Here is a 25184-nt window from a genome sequence, read left to right on the forward strand (position 1 = left end):
GAGGGTAGTCCCAAAGGTCCTTGAGCCTGCTTCTTAACAGTTCTTTTGCACATTGAAATAGGCAGGTGAGGAATGATCTACCTTTCGTAGCCTCTCTGTAGAATGAAGTGCTTTACAGAGCATAGTAAAAATGCAAAGTTGATGTAACATCTCTTGTTCAGATAGGGGGCTTGTGGATGTGGCTGCATGATGGCAACTTTGCTGGTATGTTTTACTTTGGCTAGGAGATCTGCCCCTTGAGGTGTGTGGGTTATCTGCTGCAGATGCCAAAGGATCTACACGTATTAGAGCAGGGGTCAGCAAACTTTTTCAGCAGGGGGCTGGTCCACTGTCCCTCAGACCTTGTGGGGGGCCCGGACTATATGGGGGGAGGGATGAACGAATTCCTATGCCCCAGAAATAACCCGAGATGCATTTTAAATAAAAGCGCACATTCGACTCATGTAAAAACACCAGGCAGGCCCCACAAATAACCCAGAAGTGCATTTTAAATAAAAGGACACATTCTACTCATGTAGGAACACGCTGATTCCCGGACTGTCCGCGGGCTGGATTTAGAAAGCGATTGGGCTGAATCCGGGCACCGGGCCTTAGTTTGCCTACCCATGCAGTAGAGTATGGCCATCTCTAGAATTTATTTGCTGGTATCTATCTACCTGTCAGGATTGATGTTGCATCTAATGGTGCAGTGTTCTTAATCTTTAAGAGACAAGGTTTTATTGGTACCATCCCTCTGTCTTCCTGCCATTGATGAAGGGGCGACTACAGACTGGTCATCCAAACGAGTAAAACGACTCTGTGCATTTGTTCCTATTCCAAACTTTCATGACTCCTTGTCCTGCTTCTACTGCTGTAGAGAATTTGTTCCCCATTAGTCCACCACTGACAGGCTCTTAATCTAAGACTCTTAGTAGGGAAAAACCCTTGGGTCGATGGCAGAGCATCTTCTTTGCATGCAGAAGGGTTCCGTTCAATCCCCAGAATCTCCAGGAGGGCTGGGAGAGAAGACCCCCGTCTGAAATCCTGGAGAGCTGCTGCCAGCCAGTGTAGAGAATACTGAGCTGGGTGCAGCCAGCTTCCTATGTTTGTGTGTTCCCGAGAACAAAGTCTGCTTCTCTCCAGATCGGGCAGGTCTCCGTGCAGTCCTGATGGGGCAGGTGTTTATTCTTCATCACATCCTCTCTGTAGTTTCTTCACCCCCTCCCCCCTCCTTCTCTTGTTATTTGCCTCTGCTGACACATTCTCCCCGAGATCCGTCTGCCCCAGAGAATGGTTTTCAGGTCGAGAGCCAAAATTGTGTTGTAGGCACGCACACACTTCAGCTGCGTGCAGCTCTGCTGACGCAGCAGCCCCACTTAGTGCTGGGGTCATGTTTGGAGCCCATGAATAAGCTCACACAAGGATCATTTGGGGATTAAAAAAAAAAGTTTGACTTCGTTGCACATTGGCCAAGATCCAGCATTGCCCTCCCCTGCAGGGAGGGAGATTAATAGCCCTCGGCAGCAGCGGCTTGGGAAGAAAGAGACCATTGTCTTCTATCTGTTTCTTTCGTAGGGGATAGGGGTGAAGGCGATTACTTGGGAGGGAGGAGTGGATTGCTGCAGCTCTCCAGCAGCTCATGCCTGGCTCAGTGCCTAGCAAATGATGGGTGGAGGGCAAGGGGCTTGGCGTGTGAGATCCGCTGTCTTTTGGTCTGTCAAATGCAAGGAACAAGGAGTCTTCTTAACTATGTTTTGCAGCACAAATGTGTGCTTTTCTTTCTTTCTTTCTTTCTTTCTTTCTTTCTTTCTTTCTTTCTTTCTTTCTTTCTTTCTGCTTAGGGCTGTCAGGTGGAATCCTTCAGCTGCTTAGACCTTCAAGCTTTTGCATCACCACCTGAGAACTGACTTCATAGTAAGAAGTCTGAACTTAGGTTCAAGGGGAAATCTTAAATACTCCTAAAGTTTGAAGAGGCAGAGTATTTTTATGATTACCGTGGTACCTCTAGTTACGAACTTTATTTGTTCTGGAGGTCCGTTCTTAACCTGAAACTGTTAACTAGAGGCGTGCTTTCGCTAATGGGGCCTCTTGCTGCCACTGTGCAGCGGCACACGATTTCCATTCTCAACCTGAGGCAAAGTTCTCAACTCGAGGTAACTCTTCCAGGTTAGCGGAGTTTGTAACCTGAAGCGTTTGTAACTCGAGGTACCACTGTAGTTGAGATTGATTTTCACTTTATCTACTTTCTCATGAGTCATGGGGGGAAGTTAAGGAAACCTGAGCTCTTTTGTTTACTGAAGAAGAAGAGGTACTGAAAGAAAACCACCTTTGAAAATCTCAAATGAAGTCTTATGGCCAAGGGAAGCTTCATTTTGTAAAGCAGCATACTTGTAGCCTCAAACTTGTTTAAATAGACAAACCTGTTTAAGTAGTTTGCAGAAGTTGCCTTGATGTGACCTAGTCATTTAAATGAAGATTGCTTTTTGTTGTTGTTATTGTTGCCTTTGACAAATATTCGAGTTTTCACCCTTTGAGACCATTTACCTGAATTCACATTGAGTGTACTCATCAAAATCGAAGCAGGCTTTTTGTTTCCTCCATTGTAGCACAGCACACACGGTATAAAACTGGCCAGTGACTACTCCTGCAGCAGCTTCATTCAAAAATGAATGGGTGTTTCATGGCAACTGTGCTGGGTCGATTGTACTTAGAGAACTCAAAAAACCATCAAATTACAAATCTGGGAATGCTAAAGAGAAAGGCAGCCACAAAGTGACATTTTTAAGAGTTTGAAAGCAAAGTTCAAATACTCAGTGTTAAGAATGAATTTACTTGTTGAAAACGTTGGCTGGTCAAATTTGGATGCCGTTTTCGCTCTACAATGAACTTTCACTGTCTTCTGAGCGCACAATTGAAGTTTGACCGTTACGATTTTGCTTCCTCCTGTTCCTCTACATTCTCAAATCTTAGAGCTGCTTCACACTTTCTGATGGCAGTATTCAGAGACACCTTTTCCCCACTTGTAGAGCAGCTGCAGCATCTTCCATGATCTCCTGCCCACCCAAAATGGACACTTTGGAGATGTTATAGTAGGAGGTTGCAGTGTCGAATCTAATGTCAAGTTCACATGTCCTGTCTTTAGTGTCTCTGTTAAACTGACAACTGCCCCCAAGGACTTCAGTAAAAAGGAGAGAAGCAGAGGAAACAGGCCTGAAATTAATATTAATGGCATTCAATACATGGGCAGAAAAGCACCTGGCTCCTCTTTCTGGTGTAGTGAAGCCTTTGGGTTGGGTATGTTGCAGCAGCAGCAGCTGCTTGGGAAGTGGAGGCTAGTGTTGTATGCTACACAATGATTCCCAAAAGGGGGTCTCGAGTTTCTTATTCTCACAGCCTGGTTTGCGCAGCTGAGTTTTATTATGTCTCTGAGAACAATATTCTCCCTGCCATGGAACTAACATTTGGGGGCCTTTCCTGGGGCAGACATTTCCTTTGCTGATCTCAAATTCACCTGCTTTCTTTCCTGGCTCTGCTTGTTGACAGCTAAGAGCACAAGAGCTGTGAATTGAGCTCTGTGTGTCTACAGCACTAGGAAGGTGTCAGCCTTTCATGCACATGGAGTGGTCATAGGTTATTCAGAGAAGGATCTGAGGTGGTATTTGTTGTGGGCAAAGAATACATGCACTTGGGTTGTACAGCTGCTTTCTTTTCTTGGAATTGGCATTTATGAAGATGACAATGCTTGCCTCACCAGGGAAAAGGGCCACAAGTGAAACTGTTTTAACATGTAAATCAAAGCCAGGAAACCTTACATTTCTGTCCTCCCAAGTATGATTGGAACCAGCACTTAATCATGTGATCCACTTCCAACTTATTTGTTTTTTTTAAAAATCATTAATTGATGGCATCAGAACCAACTAGGATGTCCTGTTGCTGTCTAGTTCCTAGTTTATATTTCTTACCAAGATGATCAAAGCAGTTTCAGTCCCCAAACTAGGTGGGCACCTAGATGGCAGTGGATCCAGATTATTCACTTCATAAAAGACCACCTGGAGTTGAGTTGTTGCAATACACTTTAGCACCTTGTTTAAAAAGAATAGATTAGTCACTGGGCAATAATAATACACCATGGAATTATTCATGGAGATATAATTTTTCCCTAGTACCTGTAATGGTTTCCCCAGAGCTTCCTTTAACACTGCTGGCATGTGATCAAGCATTTATCACCTGCTTCACTCCTTTAAACATCCTTCTTTGGCACTTTTAAGCTGGCATGATGAGCAAGGCTTGAGTATGCATGTGGGTTCACCTCAGGCTTCCACGAATCTTGTCCACTTCCTAAGGTGGAATGAAATGAAAGGCATCCATTACAGTTGTACTTCAGGCACAGCCATTGATCTGGGGCCTTAAATTGGAATGGATGCAAGTGGTTTCATCCACAGAGTGCCTGTGCTAATGGATGGCAGCAGGTCACCAAGGAGTCCTCCCCACCTTTCTGAGGGTCAAAACAGAACAAGTGCCCTGTGCCACTTGAAATACCTCTGTAGTTTGTGCAGCCCACTGTGCTCTTGCAAGAAGAGTGTTTTGATTCCAGAGGTTGACTAGGGCTTCAACAGGCCTGTTCCATTGCTGGGAAGCTTCACCAGAGCCATCCAGAATCCCTTTAGATCATAAGCATCTGAGGGCAGATCATTGTAGTAGGTCAGGAGTGCTAGCAAATCTAAACTTTATTGGATAATGCCAGTAGCGGTGGGTGTGGCGTGGTGGGGATGCTGTTGCTCCTTTAAAGCCCTAAACGGCCTCGGCCCAGTATACCTGAAGGAGCGTATTGTTCACCCCCATTGTTCAGCCCAGACACTGAGGTCCAGCGCCGAGGGCCTTCTGGCGGTTTCCTCACTGTGAGAAGTGAGGTTACAGGGAACCAGGCAGAGGGCCTTCTTGGTAGTGGCGCCCACCCTGTGGAACGTTCTCCCATCAGATGTCCAGGAAATAAACAACTACTTGACTTTTAGAAAACATCTGAAGGCAACCCTGTTTAGGGAATTTTTTAATGTCTGATGTTTTTAATGTTCTGTTGGGAGCCACTCAGAGTGGCTGGGGAGGACCCACCAGATGGGCAGGGTATAAGTAATTAATAGTAATAGTAATAACAAAAAAATATTATATCTGGACAGGGCTGGGGCAGGGCAGCAGCAAAGCCACATGGGTGCACTGGAGGGACTAATCTGAAGCTCCTTCCGATGGACTGGCATGTCCTCAAGATCACTGCTGCCCTGCCTCAGCACTATCTAAGATCCGTCGCAATGACATGGCTGTATGGAGGGTGACTGCACCTCTGTCCATGACAAGTAAGTTTGCTTGTTTGATTTTTGAAAAAACAACAACATATATGTGATGAAACATTGGAAGGCCAGGAGAGGTACACTCTGCAGGGTTGGTTTACCAGTATAGCAATTGGCCCCTTTAGCAGAGGGTGGAGGGTGTAAGTATGTCAGACTTGGAGACACAGCTTTGTATTCTGCCGTGGAGATCATGAACCCTAAGGCCACCCCCTGAAGGAGGGTTGAGAAGAGTGTTGTCTTTTATTTCAGCAGGACCTGGGGTCTGACTTCAGACTTGGCTCATAGAGAATCGTGGTCTAGCTTGATAGGGCCTGGCATATAGTGCGTGTGGGCAAGCAATTAAATTGCTAATGCTCGTAGGTAATCCTGCATCTGGTGTGGTCTCAGGCTGAGCAGGAGCTGCAAATTTAGTAGGCTCGCCCGGAGCTGTGGCCAAGGCCTAGTCATGCAGAGTGGGCCCATTAATAATGTTCACTTTAAATCAGTTTAGATTAACCAGTGTCATATCTGTCAGGGATGGTGAGCTGTGAGAGTTTGTTGCTCTTATGAACATTGATTTAGATTAAGTATCTCCCTTGCTTTTTTTCCCTTTGGCCTTATTATGCTGATATAATTAAAGTTCCAATATTTTCTGGTTTGTGGCAATGCAGAGTCTGGGACAGACGCCGCACTCGTATTAATCTTTATTAAATGGGAATGTATTTCTCAGAATAGAGGACAACAGCTAATCTTGCCTATCCCCAAATATGCTATCGATGTGGAGATGCTGTAGAGTCAATGTGTGAGAGATCTGTGCTCTGTGCTTTTCTAGGAAACCTGATTTATAAGGAGCATGGCATATTCTCCCCCACCTCCCCCACTAAGCATTTGGGAGAGCTGAAACTCCAGGATAATGGCCTTTGTTTAAAGGATTGCTCTGCAGACCTGTGGAATGAAGATTTGGCTTTGGCTGCAAAGGAAGTGCCCTTTTGAACCAAACAGTTGTAGAACTTCACCCTAATGACCATGTGGACTATAGCAGGTGCACCTGCACCTTCATGTCAGGTGGTTTTGAGTTCTAGAACTCAAACCACCTGACATGAAGGTTGATTCTGTCACATCAGTTCATCTGTCTGTGCAGAATGGAGAGAGCTAGTTCAGGGCAACAAATCAAAAGATGTGTTGGTGAGGATCATTAGCGTGCTCCCATACCAACCCCTCCCCTGAAAGGATACTGTTTGACTGTCCTTTGGCATCCATCCATTCTGACAGGACAACTGCAGGAGATGGACAGGATAATTAACTGTGCCCCCCTCCCTGCACATATTTTCATGATGATGAGATTGTGTTCTCTTTGGGTTATTCTGGGACTGGGTGTGTGAGCTTATGGAAACTAAAGGCTGCTGGCTCTGGATAAGGCTATCAGCAGGAAGGAGATCCATGAGCTTCTATCACAAGGCTTCTGCCAGATTTCTAGTTCCTGGCCAGCTACATTCCACCCACACACCCAAGCTCTTCATTTGCAATCCTGCACAAGCTAAATTTTCAGTCCGACTCATGCCAGCACTTGTATTTGACCATCGGACACTTGTAGGAGCCTCAGCTGTCTCTTGTTCTGATATAGTCCGACAGATGGACAGATACATTTGGTGCTGCGTATTGGATATAAGTAATTACCTGCTTGTATGGGTGATTCAGGGTTGCATTGCCTGCTGCCTGATCTTGGCAGAGATCTCACAATAGCCAGAGCAAAAGATCACTACAAAATTACTAGCTCAGGGGTTCCCAGCAGAGAGCTTCCTTTCCTAAAGCTACCTGTGTTGTTGCTAAACTTTCCTAACTTTAATGATCCAGGTCCCAAGTATTCCAATCCTCTAACCACTAAGGAGGAAAAATAAATGAACTGAGGATGTTGTCTCATGGGTAGGTGGAAGATGACAGCTACCACCAAAGCAGCATGGTCTCGATCCAAAATACACTGGTTTTGCTTCTATAATGGAAATATGCACAGTGTTCTCCTTTGGGGAACTGAGGAAATATTGTGTTGTTCTGGTACTGCTAATACTGTAAGGAACTGCTTTGCTATAACTGTTCATTGCCAATTGTTTTCTAGAAAATGCTGTCAGTTGGATAAATAGAATATATACACTATAAAAGTTATTGGGTAAAGGACCCCTGACAGTTATGTCCAGTCACAAACGACTCTGGGGTTGTGGTGCTCATCTCTCTATAATGGCCGAGGGAGCCGACATTTGTCCGCCGACAGTTTTTCCGGGTCATGTGGCCAGCATGACTAAGCCGCTTCTGGCGAAACCAGCCGTTTACCTTCCCACCAGAGCAGTACCTATTTATCTACTTGCACTTTGACGTGTTTTCGAACTGCTAGGTTGGCAGAAGCTGGGACCGAGCAACGGGAGCTCACCCCGTCACAGGGATTCAAACCGCCGACCTGATCGGCAAGCCCTAGGCTCAGTGGTTTAGACCACAGCCCCACCCACGTTCCTATATACACTATAGGGACAAGCATATCCAAAGCTCCATAGCTTTTTTAGAAGCATAACTGTATTGATGCTTGTCAGTGGTCAGACCGGGTCATCATCCCAGGACATTTTGCTGCCTGAAGTGAAGGACAAGATGGCAACCTCCCCATTCCACAAAAAGAAGTTAACCAGACTGGCAGCTGAATCTTCTTCCACTGCATCCTCCAACTGAGTCGGCTGCATCGTTCTGCTTAATGATAGGACTGGCCCTCCTGGCTGAGCTGAGCTGCAGGCGGTCATTGAGTAGTAGTGGGATCAGGCATCAGAGCTTGGGGATAGAAAAAGGCCAAAGCGTGTCAGGACAGTCATTGAAAAGGCAAAGGCCTAGCCTGAAGAGAAAGCTGGTGAGGAGAGCTAATGGCCAGCCTGGATGGAAGGAGCCACTCCCAAGAGCCAGAAATCCTTTACTGCCTGAGGAAATACTCTAACCCAGCTTCCCCAACCTGGTGCCCTCCATATATTTTGGATATAGAACTTCCAGTGGGAGTTGTTATGGGAGTTGTAGTCCCAAACATCTGGAGGCACAAGGTTGGCAAAGGCTGCTCTAACCTGTAGTCAGTGGCTTACTACATGTGGCAACACTGCAAAAAGCTATCAATTCCAGGTTCCAGCCCCAGCAGATCCTGATATCAGCTCTTCAAGAGCCAGCAAGAAAGTTGTGCCTTGTTTGTACATGCCATTTATTTCAAACAGTGGCATATATGGAATTGCCCAATTCTTAAACGATTAAGAGACTATTCTAGTTTGTTTGCCTCCAGTGAACATTTCCATCCTCTGTTTCCATCCTTCCTTCATAAAGGGTTTATCTCTCTGCTTCTTTGTTGAACGAGAAGTGGGCCTTTTCTCTACTTATGATCACTAAAGGTCTTCTGCAATCATGTTGTTTTAAGTTTTTTAAAAATCATTTTTTGGAGCTATGAGATACCTCTGTGCCCAGCCATATTGTGCTGGTTCACCCCTCCCTCCTTGATAAATTGCTGCTTGTGTATGATAAATATGGTAAAACTTGGGGGTGACTGCTACTCATTCAATCAGAACAAGCCACAAATTACTGGGTAGTGTAGAGTCTTAATTTCTTGTTATTTCCGTGTGGTTTCGAAACGGCATAGTAATGAACCACAAAGTGTATCGTCTGGGTAAGCCCTTGGACAGATGTCATTGGGGCTAATACTATTTTCTCAATCCCCCAGCCGGCTCACTTCAACAAAGAATGATCTTCCCTTCTTGTCATAAGCTCGTGTTTACATTGCTGCCGTGTGTAGCATTGGCTCCTTTGCTCCACCTCGGAATGGCTGAATCTCAATGGTGAGGAAAGTGGTTTCCCTTTGTTTGGGAGCTGTTGGGATCAGAGTCGCTGGGTTCATGGAGAGATGATTCCATATCAATCGCCTTTCAGATCTGCTGAAGCCCTGAGCGCCCCACCAAGAGACTTGGCTGAGCAGTGATAGCTGAGCTTCCCTATTAAATGCTTCCTGCTGTTGTCTGAAAGTACAGCCTCTGTTATCCCCACCTGCGTTGTCTTGGGTGCTCTATCTGAGCCCTGCTGGGGTCTTGGGGCAGGGACCAAAACAAAGTGCTTATTTTATGAATGGGAAACACCAAGTGCCTGAACCTTGAAATGCACATGGATCTGCCATGGTCGAGTGCAAAAGTCCACGTGGAGAGAGGGGGCAGCCAGGCAGGCAGATAATGGTTGCTGAACCTTTGCTTCCACTACATCCAAATCCTATACCCTGCTTCTGATGGTGGCAAGAGTTTCTTAAGGCAATGCATAAGCTGGAGGTGATGCAGAGTTGTGTGCTGCTTCTGGTTTTTCTATGTTTTTGAATTTTGGTAATGGAGGTGGTAGCCTTCACCTTGAAAATCAAATACATTCTGGGTCCATGGTAATGAACATTCATTACAAAATGTGACAAAATGGAGGTCCTGCACAACAAACCATCTCCCCTCAAATGCTGGACTTTTTGTGATAAGGGGAAATGCACTGTGAAGTGTTGGACAACACTTGCTTGACATTGTCTAATCTCCCTGCAAACAAAGCAGGATGAATGCTCAGCAAGCAGGTCATCTACAAGGGTCCTACCACTTCAATTGTGCAACCTGAATTTGCCAGCGTGTGATTGAATCCCGCCCCAAAATAGTGACGTTCTGAAACCACCCTCAGTTTTTAATAAAGCAGCAAAGTTAAGAAACAGATTGTGTTGGGAAGGAAGGGAATGCCAGGGCTGATTCAAAATAACATTTCCTCCACGCATAAATATCTGCGGAACTGACTCACCCCATCTCTTCCAGCAGGTGTCAGCGCAGAGCACAGAACGGTAGCTTGGGGATGGACAAGTAGAGAGGAAGGGAGGGGGGCTTTGAAATGCAGTACCATAAAAAAGCCCTCCTTTTGCACTGCTTCTCAGCACCCTGTGAGCCCCGTAGAACTGGGAAGGGTTCCCCTGAAAAGGCTGCAAAGTGTGTTTCAGGCAGATAAGTCTTTGCCTTTGAAGTATGGCAGCAAGCTAAAGCGCCTCCCTCTTGTTGTTGCTGCCAGCCACTGAGAATTAATCACAGCCACATACAGATAAGAGTACAAAGCAACACAGAGCATTGTGCCAGAGAGAGAGAGGCAGGCAGGCAGGCAGGCAGAGGCAAGCAAGAATGAGAGACATGTGGTGGGGTGGACCCAGGGAAAGGAAGGACGGATCCAGAGTAGGAAGGTCAGGAGGAACAGAATTTGGCAGGCAGGCAGGAGGTGCGAGTCCTATTCGGAGTCCTCCGGCAGTGTGGAAATGCTGGCAAACTGTTCTGACTCTCTTTCCTTTGTACTTTGTATCTGTTTGCTTGATGCAGCTCTCATTTTAGGGAACATTCTATCTTTGACTCCATAGAGCAGAAATACAAATTTGTGGTCTTTGGGAGATCTTTCTCTCTCTCTCTTTCTGTGTAGGATATATATATATATACAGTGGTACCTCGGGTTAAGTACTTAATTCGTTCCAGAGGTCCGTTCTTAACCTGAAACTGTTCTTAACCTGAAGCACCACTTTAGCTAATGGGGCCTCCTGCTGCTGCTGTGCCGCCAGAGCACAATTTCTGTTCTCATCCTGAAAAAAGTTCTTAACCTGAGGTACTATTTCTGAGGTACTATTTCTGGGTTACATACACTGAAGTGTATGTAACCTGAAGTGTATGTAACCCGAGGTACCACTGTATATGCCTTCCACTCAAGGACTGTGGGGGTAACGTGTTTAGGCCTACACATTGGCAGTGGGCAAAGCCAAAGTCAGCTGTAGATGAGATCAGAAGCAAAAGTGGGCAGGACCACATCTTCTCTCTCCTCACCCCCTGTTCTTCCCTGCTCAGGAGGCTGCCAGGGGAGATATAGATTGGTCTTGCTAAGGGACTGAACTGACTGCTTCCAGAGGGCTTCCCACCCATCCCTTCTTCTATTGCTCCATCCATTTAGGCCATTTGCCCCATTTCCACCCTCCTTTCCCTCAGGGCTCCCCCAACCCACATGAAATTATGTTGAGGGTTGCATGAATTTAAGCTAACAGCTGCAGTTTGAGCATTGCTGATTTTTTACTTTTGCAACTTGCTATATTTGGCAGGTGTGTTTGCTATCTTCAGACAGAGCTTGTGTTTATGACCATGTTATATATCTGCAGAGAGCCCAATAAAGCATGTAAACACCATTATTGAAGGAATATTGAGTCTGCAGCATCAGGTGGGTGGTTGGGGAGTCAGGAAATGCCAATAATAAGTTTACTTGTGTATTTAGCTTCCTTGTGTATAGGGCTGCCATCTGATCATCTTTTCCAAAATGACATAGGAAGTTTGTAATGCAGCCAAGAGATAGTAGGCAATAACAGCAGGGACAAAGGGCTAAAATCTTTTTATCCGGCATAAAATAATTGATCTGTTGAATTACAGTTCGGTGGAGTCTCAACACAGTGGGAAGTGGGTCAAGTTGTTGTCCTTTCAGAATATGAACCTGATGGAATTGTTCAATTATCCATGAATATGCGAGTGGTAAATAGCAGCATCAAACAAAAGAATAGTATTTGCTGCCAGTGATTTACCTAACCATTTGGGGCAGATTGGCCACTAGCCACCATCTATTTGCGGCAGGAAGCTCTGGATACAGATACCAGTTCATGGGAGGGCTTTCTTTTCTTGGCAAGTCTGTTTGTTTAGTTGCTATAGTCTGGAAAGATTCACATTTAAGATTGAAAGTCACAGGACAATCCTATGCATGTTACTGAGAAGTAAGTCCCACAGATTTTAATGGGTCTTACAGGCAGTCAAGCTTGCAATCCTGAATGCACTTACTTGGAAGTAAGTTCTTCATAACATGTACAGGATTGCATTGTGCAGTCTACTTGATGCTATAGAGGTGTCCATGCTAATATCACTTCTGAACATGAGTCATTCTCCAGTTTCTAGCCTTCACAGGTGTTTATTGTACTTTGCCAGCTGTGCTAGTTGGCAGAACTGTCTGTGGCTGACGGGAGTTGTTGTTTGGAACATCTGGAAGGTACCAGGTTGGGAAAGCTGGTCCACAGTAACACCTATTCATCCTTTTGCAAGTTCCATCCTGAGTTTCTGAACTTCCCAAAGGTGATTTGTGCTTTTGTTAGCCGATGCTTGGGAATTTTTTCTTTATGAGATAGCACCTCTTGTAGAGCAGGTTGCTTGTGTCTGATGGTTAGCCAACGCCGAACCGAATTTTTTCCCTGTACAAGGGGATGGTGTCTGACTTACTTCAGAGCAGCACTAACATTATGATGACCTCTCTTTACTGGGGTGAGTCAGGCCCTTTTACTGATGGTTTGTATCTATTTTAATAGCTGCATTGTTTTTAACACAGAAGGTTTTCACCTTTATCACTGCTTATTGTACAGCTCTTACAATTTCTTTGTTGAGTTGTGTGCTTTTGTTTTTCTCATAATAAGCCATGTTGCATGTCATGTGAGCAGCGGAGAGGATGTCTTTTTGTGTGCTCTTCCTTGGGAAGGAGTATTACTTGTGGGTCAGCACTTCATTACCCATGTTATGCAATCACTCTGCAACTCACTGTTTGCTACTCCAGACTTGACCTAGTTTACATGATTTTCCCTGGGTTTCATTTGTAGGCCATCTTAAGAGTCCATTCTGTTTTCTGAATCCTCCTGCTGTATGTCTGGGACACATTTAAGGCAAGTGTGTTCTCATAAGCTCAAGATTTCTAATTTGGAAAGAAGTCCAGAGCTACAAGTAAAGAAACCAGAAAATTGTTTGCATGGAAGAATAATAATTTGAATGCTAAGTGAGGAAAGAATTAAGTAGCTATTTACACATGGCATCAGGATTATCTTTTTGCACCTGTGTTCTAGGTGTGTAAATGAAAACTCCATGCTACTCAGTTGTGTAACCTGGTTTTAAAGAGTTTTTCCCTTTTATAAATATCAGGGTTGAATTTTCTTCCTGTGTTCTTCTGCAATGCAGCTGACAAAGCTACTGCTCAAGTATGGGCTACACCTATGGTTAATAAATCACTGAGGATGCTCATCAGTGGCCAGGATGTTTAAGCCAGGAACACATTATCTTCTTATCTCCTGTTTTTATATTGTTGTATATTCTCTAACCATGTTACATTTTAAGATTCTTCCCTGAATAATCCAGCCTAGTGCTGTGACTGACTTACATGAGGTGGAGTGAATATGAGCAGAATTCTCAATGAGAAATTAGCTAGAGTAATTATTAGTATTTGAGTAATTATCAGCATCAGGATAAGGAGAAAGGTTAATAAGGGTTTTTTTTTGGTAAATGTTTATTCCCCTGGGTGGAAGTGTGGAATGGAGGGCAGGAAGGAGGATGTTTCTTAGGAGTGTTGCTCTGATTTACAGATACCCTTCTTCACATCTCATGCCTCTGTACCTTCCCACACCTGGTGGGAGATGGGGTGTGGAAGAACCTAGATGGATAGGACTCCTTCACGGTGCCACTGCGCCTTAATAGCTGCTTGGTTTCAAAGAAGGATCAAGAAACTGTCAAATTCCAGTTGTGTTAGAGTCCTACCCTGCTTCAAGCAGGTGAAGGTGGAACAGTCCTGAAGAGGTGTGAGCTGTAAGTCATTTACTGCATCTCATCCCATGCTTCTGGTACTGAATTTGGTGTATATATATATATGCTTCTCAAATGCATTGTAGTTCTCTGTTCCTTCCTCTGCTTAAAAGGCCTGTTTCCTTAGTTTTCTACTGAAAGTGTTTTTGCCTACACTGCAAATGAAGTTCTAGGAGATAAAACCAGAATTCCCTCTGGGACAATAGGAAAGAGACCAAAACTGTTAACACATTGTGGCAGGTGTGCCCACTCCTCTACGAATGCCTGGAGGATAGCAAATACGAAGTGTGGCAAAAGCATCTACAGCTGTCCTTAACACTTTAACAAAAACAAAGAACAAGAAGCATCTTGTCCATGGGTTTTTGTAATCCGATTCCTTGAGCAGGAGCAGCTTGCACAGGGCATATTTGTTGGTGCACTTACCGTGCCAGAAGTCTTCTGTTTTTCCTGCGCAAGACACTCGGTCCCCACCATATCTAGCTTTCTTTTCTTTTCTTCTTTTTGGAAGTATAGAGGTGCAGACTTGCAAACAGCCATTCACTTTTTCCCTACAGCAAGTAAGAATCATTGCTGCACAACCAGTTAGAGCAACTCTGTACAATAATGAAATCTTGATGACCATGTTGCAAAAGCATCATGTTTGCTGCTTGGTTGTTGCCACTATTGCATGATGGTAAACATGCACCTGATAGTATGCATTGACAGTTCTATGACCCTATGAAACCACAGGAACACAGGAAGCTGCTTTATGCTGAGTCAAACTATTGGTGCCTCTAGCTTAGCACTGTGTACATAGACTGGCAGCAGCTCTCCAGGGTTTCAGAATGGGATCTCTTCCAGGCTTACCTGAAGATGCTGGGGATTGAGCCTGGGACCTTTTGCATGCAAAGCAGATACTCTGCTGCTGAGCAACAACCTTTCTATCTGGCCCTGTTTGTTTTTCCAACTTTCTTACCTGGGCAATTACAAACTTCCCGTGAAAGTAATTACTCTTAAAGGGTATTTCTGTCATCAGCATGGGTCTCTATACACACCCCAGGGCTCTGCAGTAAAACCCACCCCCCCCAAGAGGTTGGCTTTGTTCTAATGGGAAAAAATCTGAATAAATCAGAATATTACTATGGTAGCCAAACTCAAGTCCAAATGTGGCCTAATGCCACTCTAAAGTGCAGAGTTAGCTTACACTGCATATGAATTTCAAGGATATCTACCAGAATCCCCCCTGGTTCCATAGGATTGCCCCCACTTGTCCTAAGCGGTGGCTCTCTATTCTGCTTAGCTAGAGAACAGGCATCAGCACAGCACTGGAGCAGAAGTCTAGTTTTTGACTTCCATAGACAGATCCTTCTCCTGTTCAGGTATTCAGGTATTCAGTCACTGTTGCCTTTGCTACCTCTACTGCAGGTTAGACACCTGTGGAGTAACATAACTCATCACTTACAGGCCACTCTTAGACATATTTACTCAGAAGTAAGTTCCATTGTGTTCAATAAGTGTGTTTAGATTTGGGGCCAAAGTTTCCTATGGACTTTACGGGAATTTCCTCCTCTTACAGAAGAGGTAAAGGTAACGGGACCCCTGACCATTAGGTCCAGTTGTGACCGACTCCGGGGTTGCGGCGCTCATCTCACTTTATTGGTCAAGGGAGCCGGCATACAGCTTCCGGGTCATGTGGCCAGCATGACTAAGCCGCTTCTGGCAAACCAGAGCAGCACATGGAAATGCCATTTACCTTCCCGCCAGAGCAGTTCCTATTTATCTACTTGCACTTTGACATGTTTTCGAACTGCCAGGTTGGCAGGAGCAGGGACCAAGAAATGGGAGCTCACCCCGTCGTGGGGATTTGAACCGCCAACCTTCTGATCAGCGAGTCCTAGGCTCTGTGGTTTAACCTACAGTGCCACCCACGTCCCTACAGAAGAGGTACCTAAGCTTGAAAAATAAGTGTCTGTTTCTGGGATGTCCCACACACCCAGAGCTTGGAAAGTTTGTTTCAAAAAGTAACTAGTTATAGTTCAAAAAAACAAAAAGCAAAAAAACCACAACCCCAAAAACCCCTCCTCTCCCCTCCCCTCCCCTAATTGCACTTGATGTTTGTCCCTTTGCAAAATAGATTAGTTCAGTTCACATTCAGTTCAGATTCATCCAAATAATCCTTGGTAAGTTTATTCAGCATTTAGAAAGTTACAAGCTTCTGAGCTGAAGTGTAAGATACAAAAACCAAGAAACTAAGAAAAGACACACATAGTGAAATGTGAGTTGTTTATAACACGCCCCCCCCCCCAGTTATTCTCTTTCAGCTTTCAGGCCCAAAGAGTCTGTAAAGAGGGTTTTTTAATAAATAAAAAATCTAAGGAAGGAGCCACCTTTTCTCACCCTTTTCTCAGGCTTTAGACTGAACTAGAAATCATTCAAGTTCTATCCCAATATGAACTTAATTAATGTACACTTCACACAGGCAATTATGGGAACTGCTTTCAGATGCAGTTCAGAGATTTTTGAACTAATTCAGTGAATGTCATTAAAACCGAACTACCGTATTTTTCGCTCTATAAGACGCACCAGACCACAAGACGCACCCAGTTTTTGGAGGAGGAAAACAAGAAAAAAAATATTCTGAATCTCAGAAGCCAGAACAGCAAGGGGGATTGCTGCGCAGTGAAAGCAGCAACCCTCTTGCTGTTCTGGCTTCTGGGATAGCTGCGCAGCCTGCATTCGCTCCATAAAATGCACACACATTTCCCCTTACTTTTTAGGAGGGAAAAAGTGAGTCTTATAGAGCAAAAAATACGGTAGTTCCTACTAAGCACTGAGTACACTGCAAGTCAGCTCACATCCATCATATTTGTATTCTGCTTGGGGATCAGTGTGACACAGATGGAGTTCCCTCCCTGTACCCTCAGAACAGTCTTCTGAGGAAGGTTAAGCTGAGAGAGACTGTGGTTGACCTAAGGTCACCCAGTCAGCTTCACGGCTGATCAGGGATTTGAGCCCAGCTCCAAACACAGCATGCTATCTTGTGTGCCACCCTGGCTCTGATAGCCGCTTCATTGATGCTGTTGTACAGGCTTTTATGTTTTGCTATTGGAGATCTCATCCACTTACCTAGCACTACATAGCGGATTAATATAATTGTAGAATTACCCCAGTAGTTAAATGTTACTGCTGGAATGACTTAACACACCCACAGATCGATTTCAAAACTAGGGTAAGAGTGTATTGATCGGTTGTGCTGTGAATACAGCCCATAAAATGACCGGAAGGGTGCATTCGACATGACAGTGCATCTTAGGTGAAATTGTTGCCATGTTGAAGAAAAGAAGAGCCTATATCCAGCTTCTCACAGGTAGTGCCTGTAGCTGAAAAAGCCACCAATTATAGTCCCAGATCATAACAAGTGTGAAATTGGTATAATAATGTATTTTTAGTAAACCAGTGGGTTTTTATAGAAGTGTCAATGTTTAGAGTTGTAATGAGTTCCTTATCAGATATAATGGACTCTATAACAGATGTGGCTAACGTGGACCTACAGTTGTGGACTTCGGCTCCCATCAACTGTAGCCAGCAGGACCAGTGGTGAGGGATGGTGGGAGTTGTAGTAGTCCAGGTACCTCTGGAGGGCACAGGATAGCTACCCTTTTCAGAATGAGAGACAGAAGTGAGCTACAGTGGAGAGAAAGTCAAACTTGGACCAGGGGGAACTGGGTTCAAATCTCCACTCAGCCACAAGGCTCAATGGCTGAACTTCGTCAGTCTTAATCTTCTTTTGGCCACAACTGAATACTTTTTGAACTCTGAAGGTGTGTTGGGCTTGGGATGGAACATACCTTTAGAAACAGGCTCCATCTCTTATGTTCTACTCCTGATTTCTTCAGTGGACCAAGGAGAGCTTCTTAGTTGTGCCCCCAAGTATCTTCAAGACATCAGCTCACATGCAGAGAGTCAACATTCCCCTTGGAGTACTGCTAAAGCTTGGAATCTAAGCACTTTCTTTTTGGACTAGGGCAACATTGTGTTACACATGTAAGCTACTTTGGATGTTTTAATAGAAAAGTGGTATGTATACAGACAATAATCTTTCGGAAGTATTCATAAGGCTTTTCATTTGGGCTGGTTTTGGATGTTTTGTGTGGGTGTTTATATTAGTTGTATCTGTTTTATATATTTTCTGTTCGTATACGTTTTAATGTAATGTTCCTGGCACAGAGTCTTCGGAATTGGAGAGGCTTAAAAAAAGAAAAAAGATAAATCTCAGTTGCATGTACAAAGCGAGGTTGATTGCTAATGCAGATATTCTAGTAACTTCAGGTAGTGGCCTATTGACAAAGCTTTTAGCATTCAAATAGAAATAATTGACCAGCAGGGGGTTACAGACTCTTGTAATGACCTATATTTGATATGCAGGAGAAAGAGCTTGCGGAATCAATGGAAGCTCCCCTTTCAGGGCCTTGGATTTCAGGCTAACTCAAAGACTCCTACATGTTACAATAGAAGCATGTGTTTAAAATGTAGCATATATCTGCTTGCTTCTGTCCTGTGCTCTGTGGCACAGCTTCCTTTCACTGTGTCTGCACGGTGGGAAACATGCAGCAGGGAGACAGGTCAATAGCGGCTCCCTGCTGTATGTTTGTGTGGTATACATGCAGTGAAAAAGAGCAGGTATGCCTGCCTCCTCTTGCAAGGATGGTGTACTGAGGGAGGGAGGGACAGGCCCCTAGGAAGGATGAAGAGGGAGCTGTTGGCAACAAGGAACTCCTAGAGACGGGCCTGTGAGTGAAATAGTGATTTTAGTCAACCTGAGGGTCAGGCCCATCCATGGACTGTACTTTTTAGCACAGTAATTGGAGGGACCATTGCAGGACTTCCAGCAGGAATTGGCAGCTGCAGAGAAGCATTCCAGTGCTTCCCTCCATTTTTGCTGTGCAGCTGTCAGGGCTCCTCACAATTGCACCTGCATTCCTGGACACCTTCACCACAGGCCCAGGCCCCGTTCCCTGTAGGGGGCCAACCTCCCCAGTCTCTGACTCTGTCTGTCAGCCTTCCTTAGCTCAGGGGTGTCTCTCTTAATCAAATACATTTGTTTTGTAAAACTGACTAAAAATAATCCGGGGCTGGTGTGTGCTGGATGTTGGCGGTGAATCAAAGGCGCCGCTCTAATTAAACGGGCCCCAGTTTGTTTGTGAGCCGCATACATTTCCATGCTAATCAGCCACACGCCAGGATCCTGCCTCCTAAGCCCCACTTCCTTTGCCTGATTGAAAAGTATGCAAATGGACGGATGGAGTCTATTTATTGCAACGAGGGAAATGAAGCTGCAATGCGCGCTGTGGGGCTTTATTTGGGGACTAGGGTGGGGAAGTGCTTTGGTTGGGGGCGGGTTGTGAAGATGAAGGATGTCCCAGTTACTAAACATTGCCAGTGGAACTAGAGGGAACAAAATGAATTACTCATTTCCCATTAAGTAATAGCATAGCCAAGCACAATTTTGTTATTGTTTTTATGTGGCTTTGAATCTGTCACTTAGACTTTTCTCCACAATTTACCTACTACTACTACTGAAATCCAGTGGGAATGAATGGAAGGCTCTCTGACCGAGGCCCTCTGTGCTTTCACTTCCAAATCAGTAGACTATTCCCCTATATGGGGACACCATGGGAAATCTCCAAGAATGGGAACTACATGGAGGGTAAAGTCAGGAGGTGAGGCTTGGTCAGGGCCTAAAACTATTGTTGTCTGTTGGACATTTGATGGGTGCTGTGTGGAAAGTGTTGCTTTCTATGTCTGGGGAACTAGAACTGCTATTTTCCTGGTTCCACTTCAGCTTTACAGACAGGTTAGTTTTCTGTAATGTAATGTGCTGGGTCCATCTTTTGGAGCGAGATTGAGGGTGATGGGTGCAGAATGAAGAATTCCCACTCTTACTGCCAAATGTTGCACTTGCCTGACAGAAAGAATGGAGAAGCGGCTTCAGGACCAGGCGCAAGAGACAATGGTAGGATTTGGTGCGAATTTTATGTGCCCACATTTGGTTATCCAGGAAGCTGATAGGGTGAAATATTTTCTGCTTTCCTATACACCTCTCTCTGTGTAGGAAAGTACTTACGACATGCATCGCCCAGAAACATATAAAAGACGAACAGCATTTCTAGAGTCTGTTGGTAACTCATGTTAGCCACTGCTAGCATGGAAGATCAATATCTCCTAATTTGTTACCCTCCAGACATTTTGGACTATCAGACTCAGCCAGCACAAGCAGTGGCCAGATTGTGGGAATTGTAGTCCAAAACATTCTAGAGGTTAGTGGGAAAGTTGTGGTATATTATCACTTTAACTATACAGTGGTACCTCGGGTTAAGAACTTAATTCGTTCTGGAGGTGTGTTTTTAACCTGAAACTGTTCTTAACCTGAGGTACCACTTTAGCTAATGGGGCCTCCTGCTGCTGCCGTGCTGCCGGAGCACGATTTCTGTTCTCATCCTGAAGCAAAGTTCTTAACCCGAGGTACTATTTCTGGGTTAGCGGAGTCTGTAACCTGAAGCGTCTGTAACCCGAGGTACCACTGTATGTCATAGAATTAGGTCCAAAAGGCCTCTGAGTCTAGTTTCTTGCTGTGAGATAGGACTAGGTTACTGACCATTCCCCTCACAGTTTAACTTACACAAGTTTGGCCATAAGTGTGTCACAAGCAGATACTTTCTGGGCAAGTAAATGACTCATGCTCAGCAGCCAGGTGGCAGTTTAGAGAATTAACCCTATTGTATTTCCTCCCTGCCGTGGGTTGGCTATGACCCTGGGGTGCCTTTTTAATGTGGTTATGGCTTCTATAGTGAAAGCAAGGTCTTTAGGATAAGCTTTATTGTCACTGTGAGCGGTAATGGGATTAGAGCATTTACTATATCCCTTGCCTAGAAAAAGGGTGCTGGTTTACCTTCTCTTCTGTTATGAAATACAGGCTATGGGGAGGCGGAACATGGGTCCTTGATCATAAAACAAAGGTGATTATATGTGTTAACTCTCCACTAATGTTACATTAAATGCACTATGCCGTTGATACTTAGGGAAAGTGTGCTAGGCTATAAGCTTTTTGATGCTCCACCTTTTTTCCACACCAGAGAACATTTTAAGAACGGCACAATTGCTAGGTTGCTGGGAAAGTTCAGCAGGGGAGAAATGCAAAGCTTAATAATCCAGATGTGTGACAAATGGGGTTGTAATAGCTGTCCTGCAAGTGCGTGGAGAGAGTTAATGTTAAGATGAGCAAAACATTGCGTACAATGACCACATGACAAATAAGCAAGGTTGTGATGATTGTGTTCATACAGATATATGGCAATATTTCTGTAGTTGCACATTAGGTGGGATGAAGTTCCCAGTAGATTAAACTCTTCCTCCACCTAGTGCTCTCCCAGTCTAGATATGTAATGGAAGGCTCACCCCAGTTAAAACAGAGCTTTGTGTTTCATCTCCTCTGCAATGCCTGTGTGGCTGCCACTATTTCTCTGCACACCCCTTACCAGCCATTTGCACTTTCTTTGGAGCTATTAACACATTATCCAGAAGTCCCCTGCTTCATTTAAAGTTCATTAGATTTAATTGAAGAGCATTAATGTGCACTGAAGTGCATAATGTAGTTTTATTTTAAATGGAAACCAGGTGGAGCTATTTCTTGTCCTAACTCTTTCTCAAGGAGTAGTTTGATTAATGAAAGGAGTCAAAAATTTTTTTAAAAAATAAGGCAACTTGGATAAGGGTTCTAAAGCAGCAAGGGGATTGGGAGGAGCTTTTGTTGGCTGGAAAGATTAGGTTGATGGTTCATTATTTCCCCTTAAATAAAATGTTTAGAAAAATGGGTTTCTGTTTTGGAGAATCATCCTGACCAGGGGTAGGCAACCTAAGGCGCCGGGGGCCAGATGCGGCCCAATTGCCTTCTCAATCCAGCCCACGGACGTTCTGGGAATCAGTGTGTTTTTACATGAGTAGAATGTGTCCTTTTATTTAAAATGCATCTCTGGGTTATTTCTGGGGCATAGGAATTCGTTCATTCCCCCCCCCCCCTCAAAATATAGTCTGGCCCACCACATGGTCTGAGGGACAGTGGATCGGCCCACAGCTGAAAAACGTTGCTGACCCCTGATCCTGACTCTGCATTTCCTTCTCTGCTTCTACCTGTGGCAGCCAAAACATGTTGTTGGGATGGGGTTATTGGGATTCCCATTGGGCTGATTTATCAAACATCAGCCCATGACTGGCCTAGTTGGAAGTCATGAAGTTTTAAGGAACATGGTGGTGGTTGACAGGGTAAGGGCTGACTATCATATACTGTATACCTAAAGCTCCTCATAGGTTTTTCTTTCTTTCTGTTCCCCCACCAGCTAGCTATTGCTGTGTATTGGCACATTATTCCTTTGCCACCCAACAGATGTCTCCCATCTTGATGATACTAGGCATCATAACAGCAAATGCTAACGCTGCCGCCTTTTCTTTCAGATCCTTGTGGACCCTGCCAATCCCATTGGACGTTCAGCATTGCAGTATGAGAATGTCATAGCCCATGATGGCAGCTCCATCCTGCGGGACTTAGTGCTCAGCCCTGATCTCCAGTACCTCTATGCTATGACTGAGAAACAGGTAAGAACTTGAGTTTGTCCACAGCTGGCCCTTTTACGTGATTTTAAGCTTAGCAGTAATGAGGCACAGCTCTTTCTCTCTGCATAGTACATCTGTGTGATATTTCTCCAGCACAGTGTGAGGCAGGACTGTCAGATTCTCAGAGCAACCAAATAAAAATACTTTCTTCGAATACATCACTCCCTTTATTAGTACAGTTCTGATTAGATGTCGAGCTCATGGAGTGATCATGGAGCTCATTGCAATAAAAGTGCTTGTGTGAGTGATGGGCTACACCTTTACTTGATTCAACACCAGAGCGACAGCTCTCCTGAGGGCTCCTTTTTAATGAACAAGCAGATTCCATCATCTGATGGGTGACAGCTTAGGCAGAACTCTGTGTGCGTTGAGTTTCAACACTCCCTGCAAATGGACAAAATCAGCCAAATGTGCAAGTGTGTTAAAGCTCAGTGTGCGCTGCCAGCCATCACATGATTGCATATGGTACAGGTGGTCACCACAAACAAGGGCCGTGGCTGGTCATGAAAAGGGGCTCTTGGTCCACTCATTTTAACTCTGCAAGAAACTTCTCTGCTGTTTCTATGGCCGCACAGTGCAAGTGCTGTCCTTTGCCATTCCCCCCACCAACAACTAAAGACCCAAACTCAGCTTTCCTCATTAAACCTTGCCAAAATTGGTATGGTGTGCATTAGTCACGAAAACATTTGTATTATCAGTTTAAGCTGCTTAATCCTTCTTGGGCTGCTGCGCATATTATTAGTTACTCTTTTCCAGAATAACTAATAATATATACTGAGTGTCCGATGCCAAAATTATTATTTTTCTGTGTTTTCTTAGTCAGTATAATTATCTCATGAATGTAATGTTCAAACTTGGCAGGACAGTAGCAGACTAGTCACATATAAAGTGAGATCTCATCCTTAGAGTAAGTAATACATGGGTGAGGGAAACTTAAGCCTCTCCATGCCTACCACTCCATGCTTGTGTGAAGTTTCCCACAAGCACTCATTGAAATCAGGGGAATGAGAAAGCACCCAGTGGTGGAGGCCATAGGTAGATGGACCTTAGGTAGGTAAGCCACAAACAGTGGAAGTGCCTGGAAGCTCTGACCCATCCACCTTGTTTTCATAAAGCACTGGGCCCTTGCTTTATACACAACTGAGGGAGACCTGGGTGTAAATGAATAGGTCCGCTGCTACCATGTCTGGTTTGGCTCTAAGAGTCCCCCCTCCCCCCCCATTTTGCTCTCAGGTTTCTTTTCATAGAATGAATAATATCTATTTGAGTCTGTCCTGAGGGGAAACAAACTTCTTATTAGGAAGCAGATGAATCATGGGTACATGCAACATCTCTTCTAAAGTAGACTCATTAGGTCAGTTTTGCAAAAGCTCTGTCATTTGACAGATTGCCCTTGCTACAGGCATTGGAGAAGTTTCTTTTGCACTCCTCCAGCAAGATAAACTGGTGTTTATATGAGTTAGGAGCACTGTGGCTGAGTAGCCCAACCTTAATTCTGTTGGGCTGCAGTTTCTTTACCTTTTTACACTGGGATTGCTTTATTCTCCTCTTGTAGTCTGTCCTGTAGCTAGGTCTGAGGATCCTAACTGCCCACTAAACCAGGAGAGGGAGGACTTCGGCCATGCATGATTTACTTTGTGTTTTACTAGAACTCTGCCAGCCGGAGCCAGGTGCAAAAGACATACGCTTATAATTAAAGAGCTGGGTTCCTCTTAGCAGCTGCTGAGGACGGAGATTGTTTTGAGTATCAGAGCTGTTCTGAGCTCACAGCCCTTCTACACAAAAATTCAATCCCCAGTTGCCCAAAGCAGTCTAATTTCAGGGAGTCATTTTGCTGTCTCTGTTGTTAAAGAATTGGGACTGAGAAATGCTTGCCGATCTACTGCCAATGCTTGCCGATTTACTTTCTGCCCATGCCTGCTCTAAATGAGTGGTTTGGATCATTTGGGGTTTTCCTTTAATTAGGGGCCATTGGACCACAGGGGGGAAATTTTGGGGATCAAAAAAGGTACCTCTCCTCTGGATAGGTTCACACTGGGTATTCAGTGTGAATCAGACCATGGGTTGAGTGACATTAAAAAATGAACAAGATCCAGGCTGCAGACTCCTCATCCCTGCTCTAGACTGATTGTGTACAACTGGAATAAGTGGATCTTACAAACTGGCATCTAGAGCTGCTATCATAGGAGATCCACCTCTCCCTATTTAGGCACTGTTCTAGGTTTCCTGAAACATTGTTATTTATTTTTAAACCTGTTATCCCACATTTTGTCCACATAGAACTTTAGAGTGCTGAGCAGCATAAAAATAGAAAAAATATATAATCAAAGCAACATCAAGACAACATAATGAAAACATAGCAATAAAATAATTCAGCATCAGAAAACTAGAAGGTCTTTGCCCTTCTCATCAGCAGATGAGGATCAGCATAGGTTCAGCCAACCCCAAAAGCCTCCACGAATAGCCAGATGTTCACCATGCATATAACGATGGGTTCACACAGGTGTTTGGCCAATGGCAGTGCTCTTCCTCCTCCCTCTTCCCACTGCCACGCCTGTTGGACAGGGGTAGATAATATGGTGCCCTCCATATGTTTTTTGACTCC

At 44.5% G+C, this 25184-nt stretch overlaps 1 protein-coding gene across 6 annotated transcripts in view; it reads left to right on the plus strand.

Moving 5' to 3' along the window:
• The window catches only part of PLXNA1 (plexin A1), a 299945-nt gene that overhangs the window by 122766 nt on the left and 151995 nt on the right, over positions 1-25184 (plus strand). For all 6 annotated transcript variants that reach the window (XM_083489159.1, XM_083489158.1, XM_083489156.1 and 3 more), the window contains exon 4: positions 22421-22561. In XM_083489159.1, the coding sequence (XP_083345285.1) occupies positions 22421-22561 (141 nt within the window). The remainder of the gene's footprint in view (positions 1-22420; positions 22562-25184) is intronic.

Source organism: Podarcis liolepis (genome assembly GCF_965112155.1).
Source record: "Podarcis liolepis genome assembly, chromosome: 2".
NCBI lineage: Eukaryota > Metazoa > Chordata > Lepidosauria > Squamata > Lacertidae > Podarcis > Podarcis liolepis.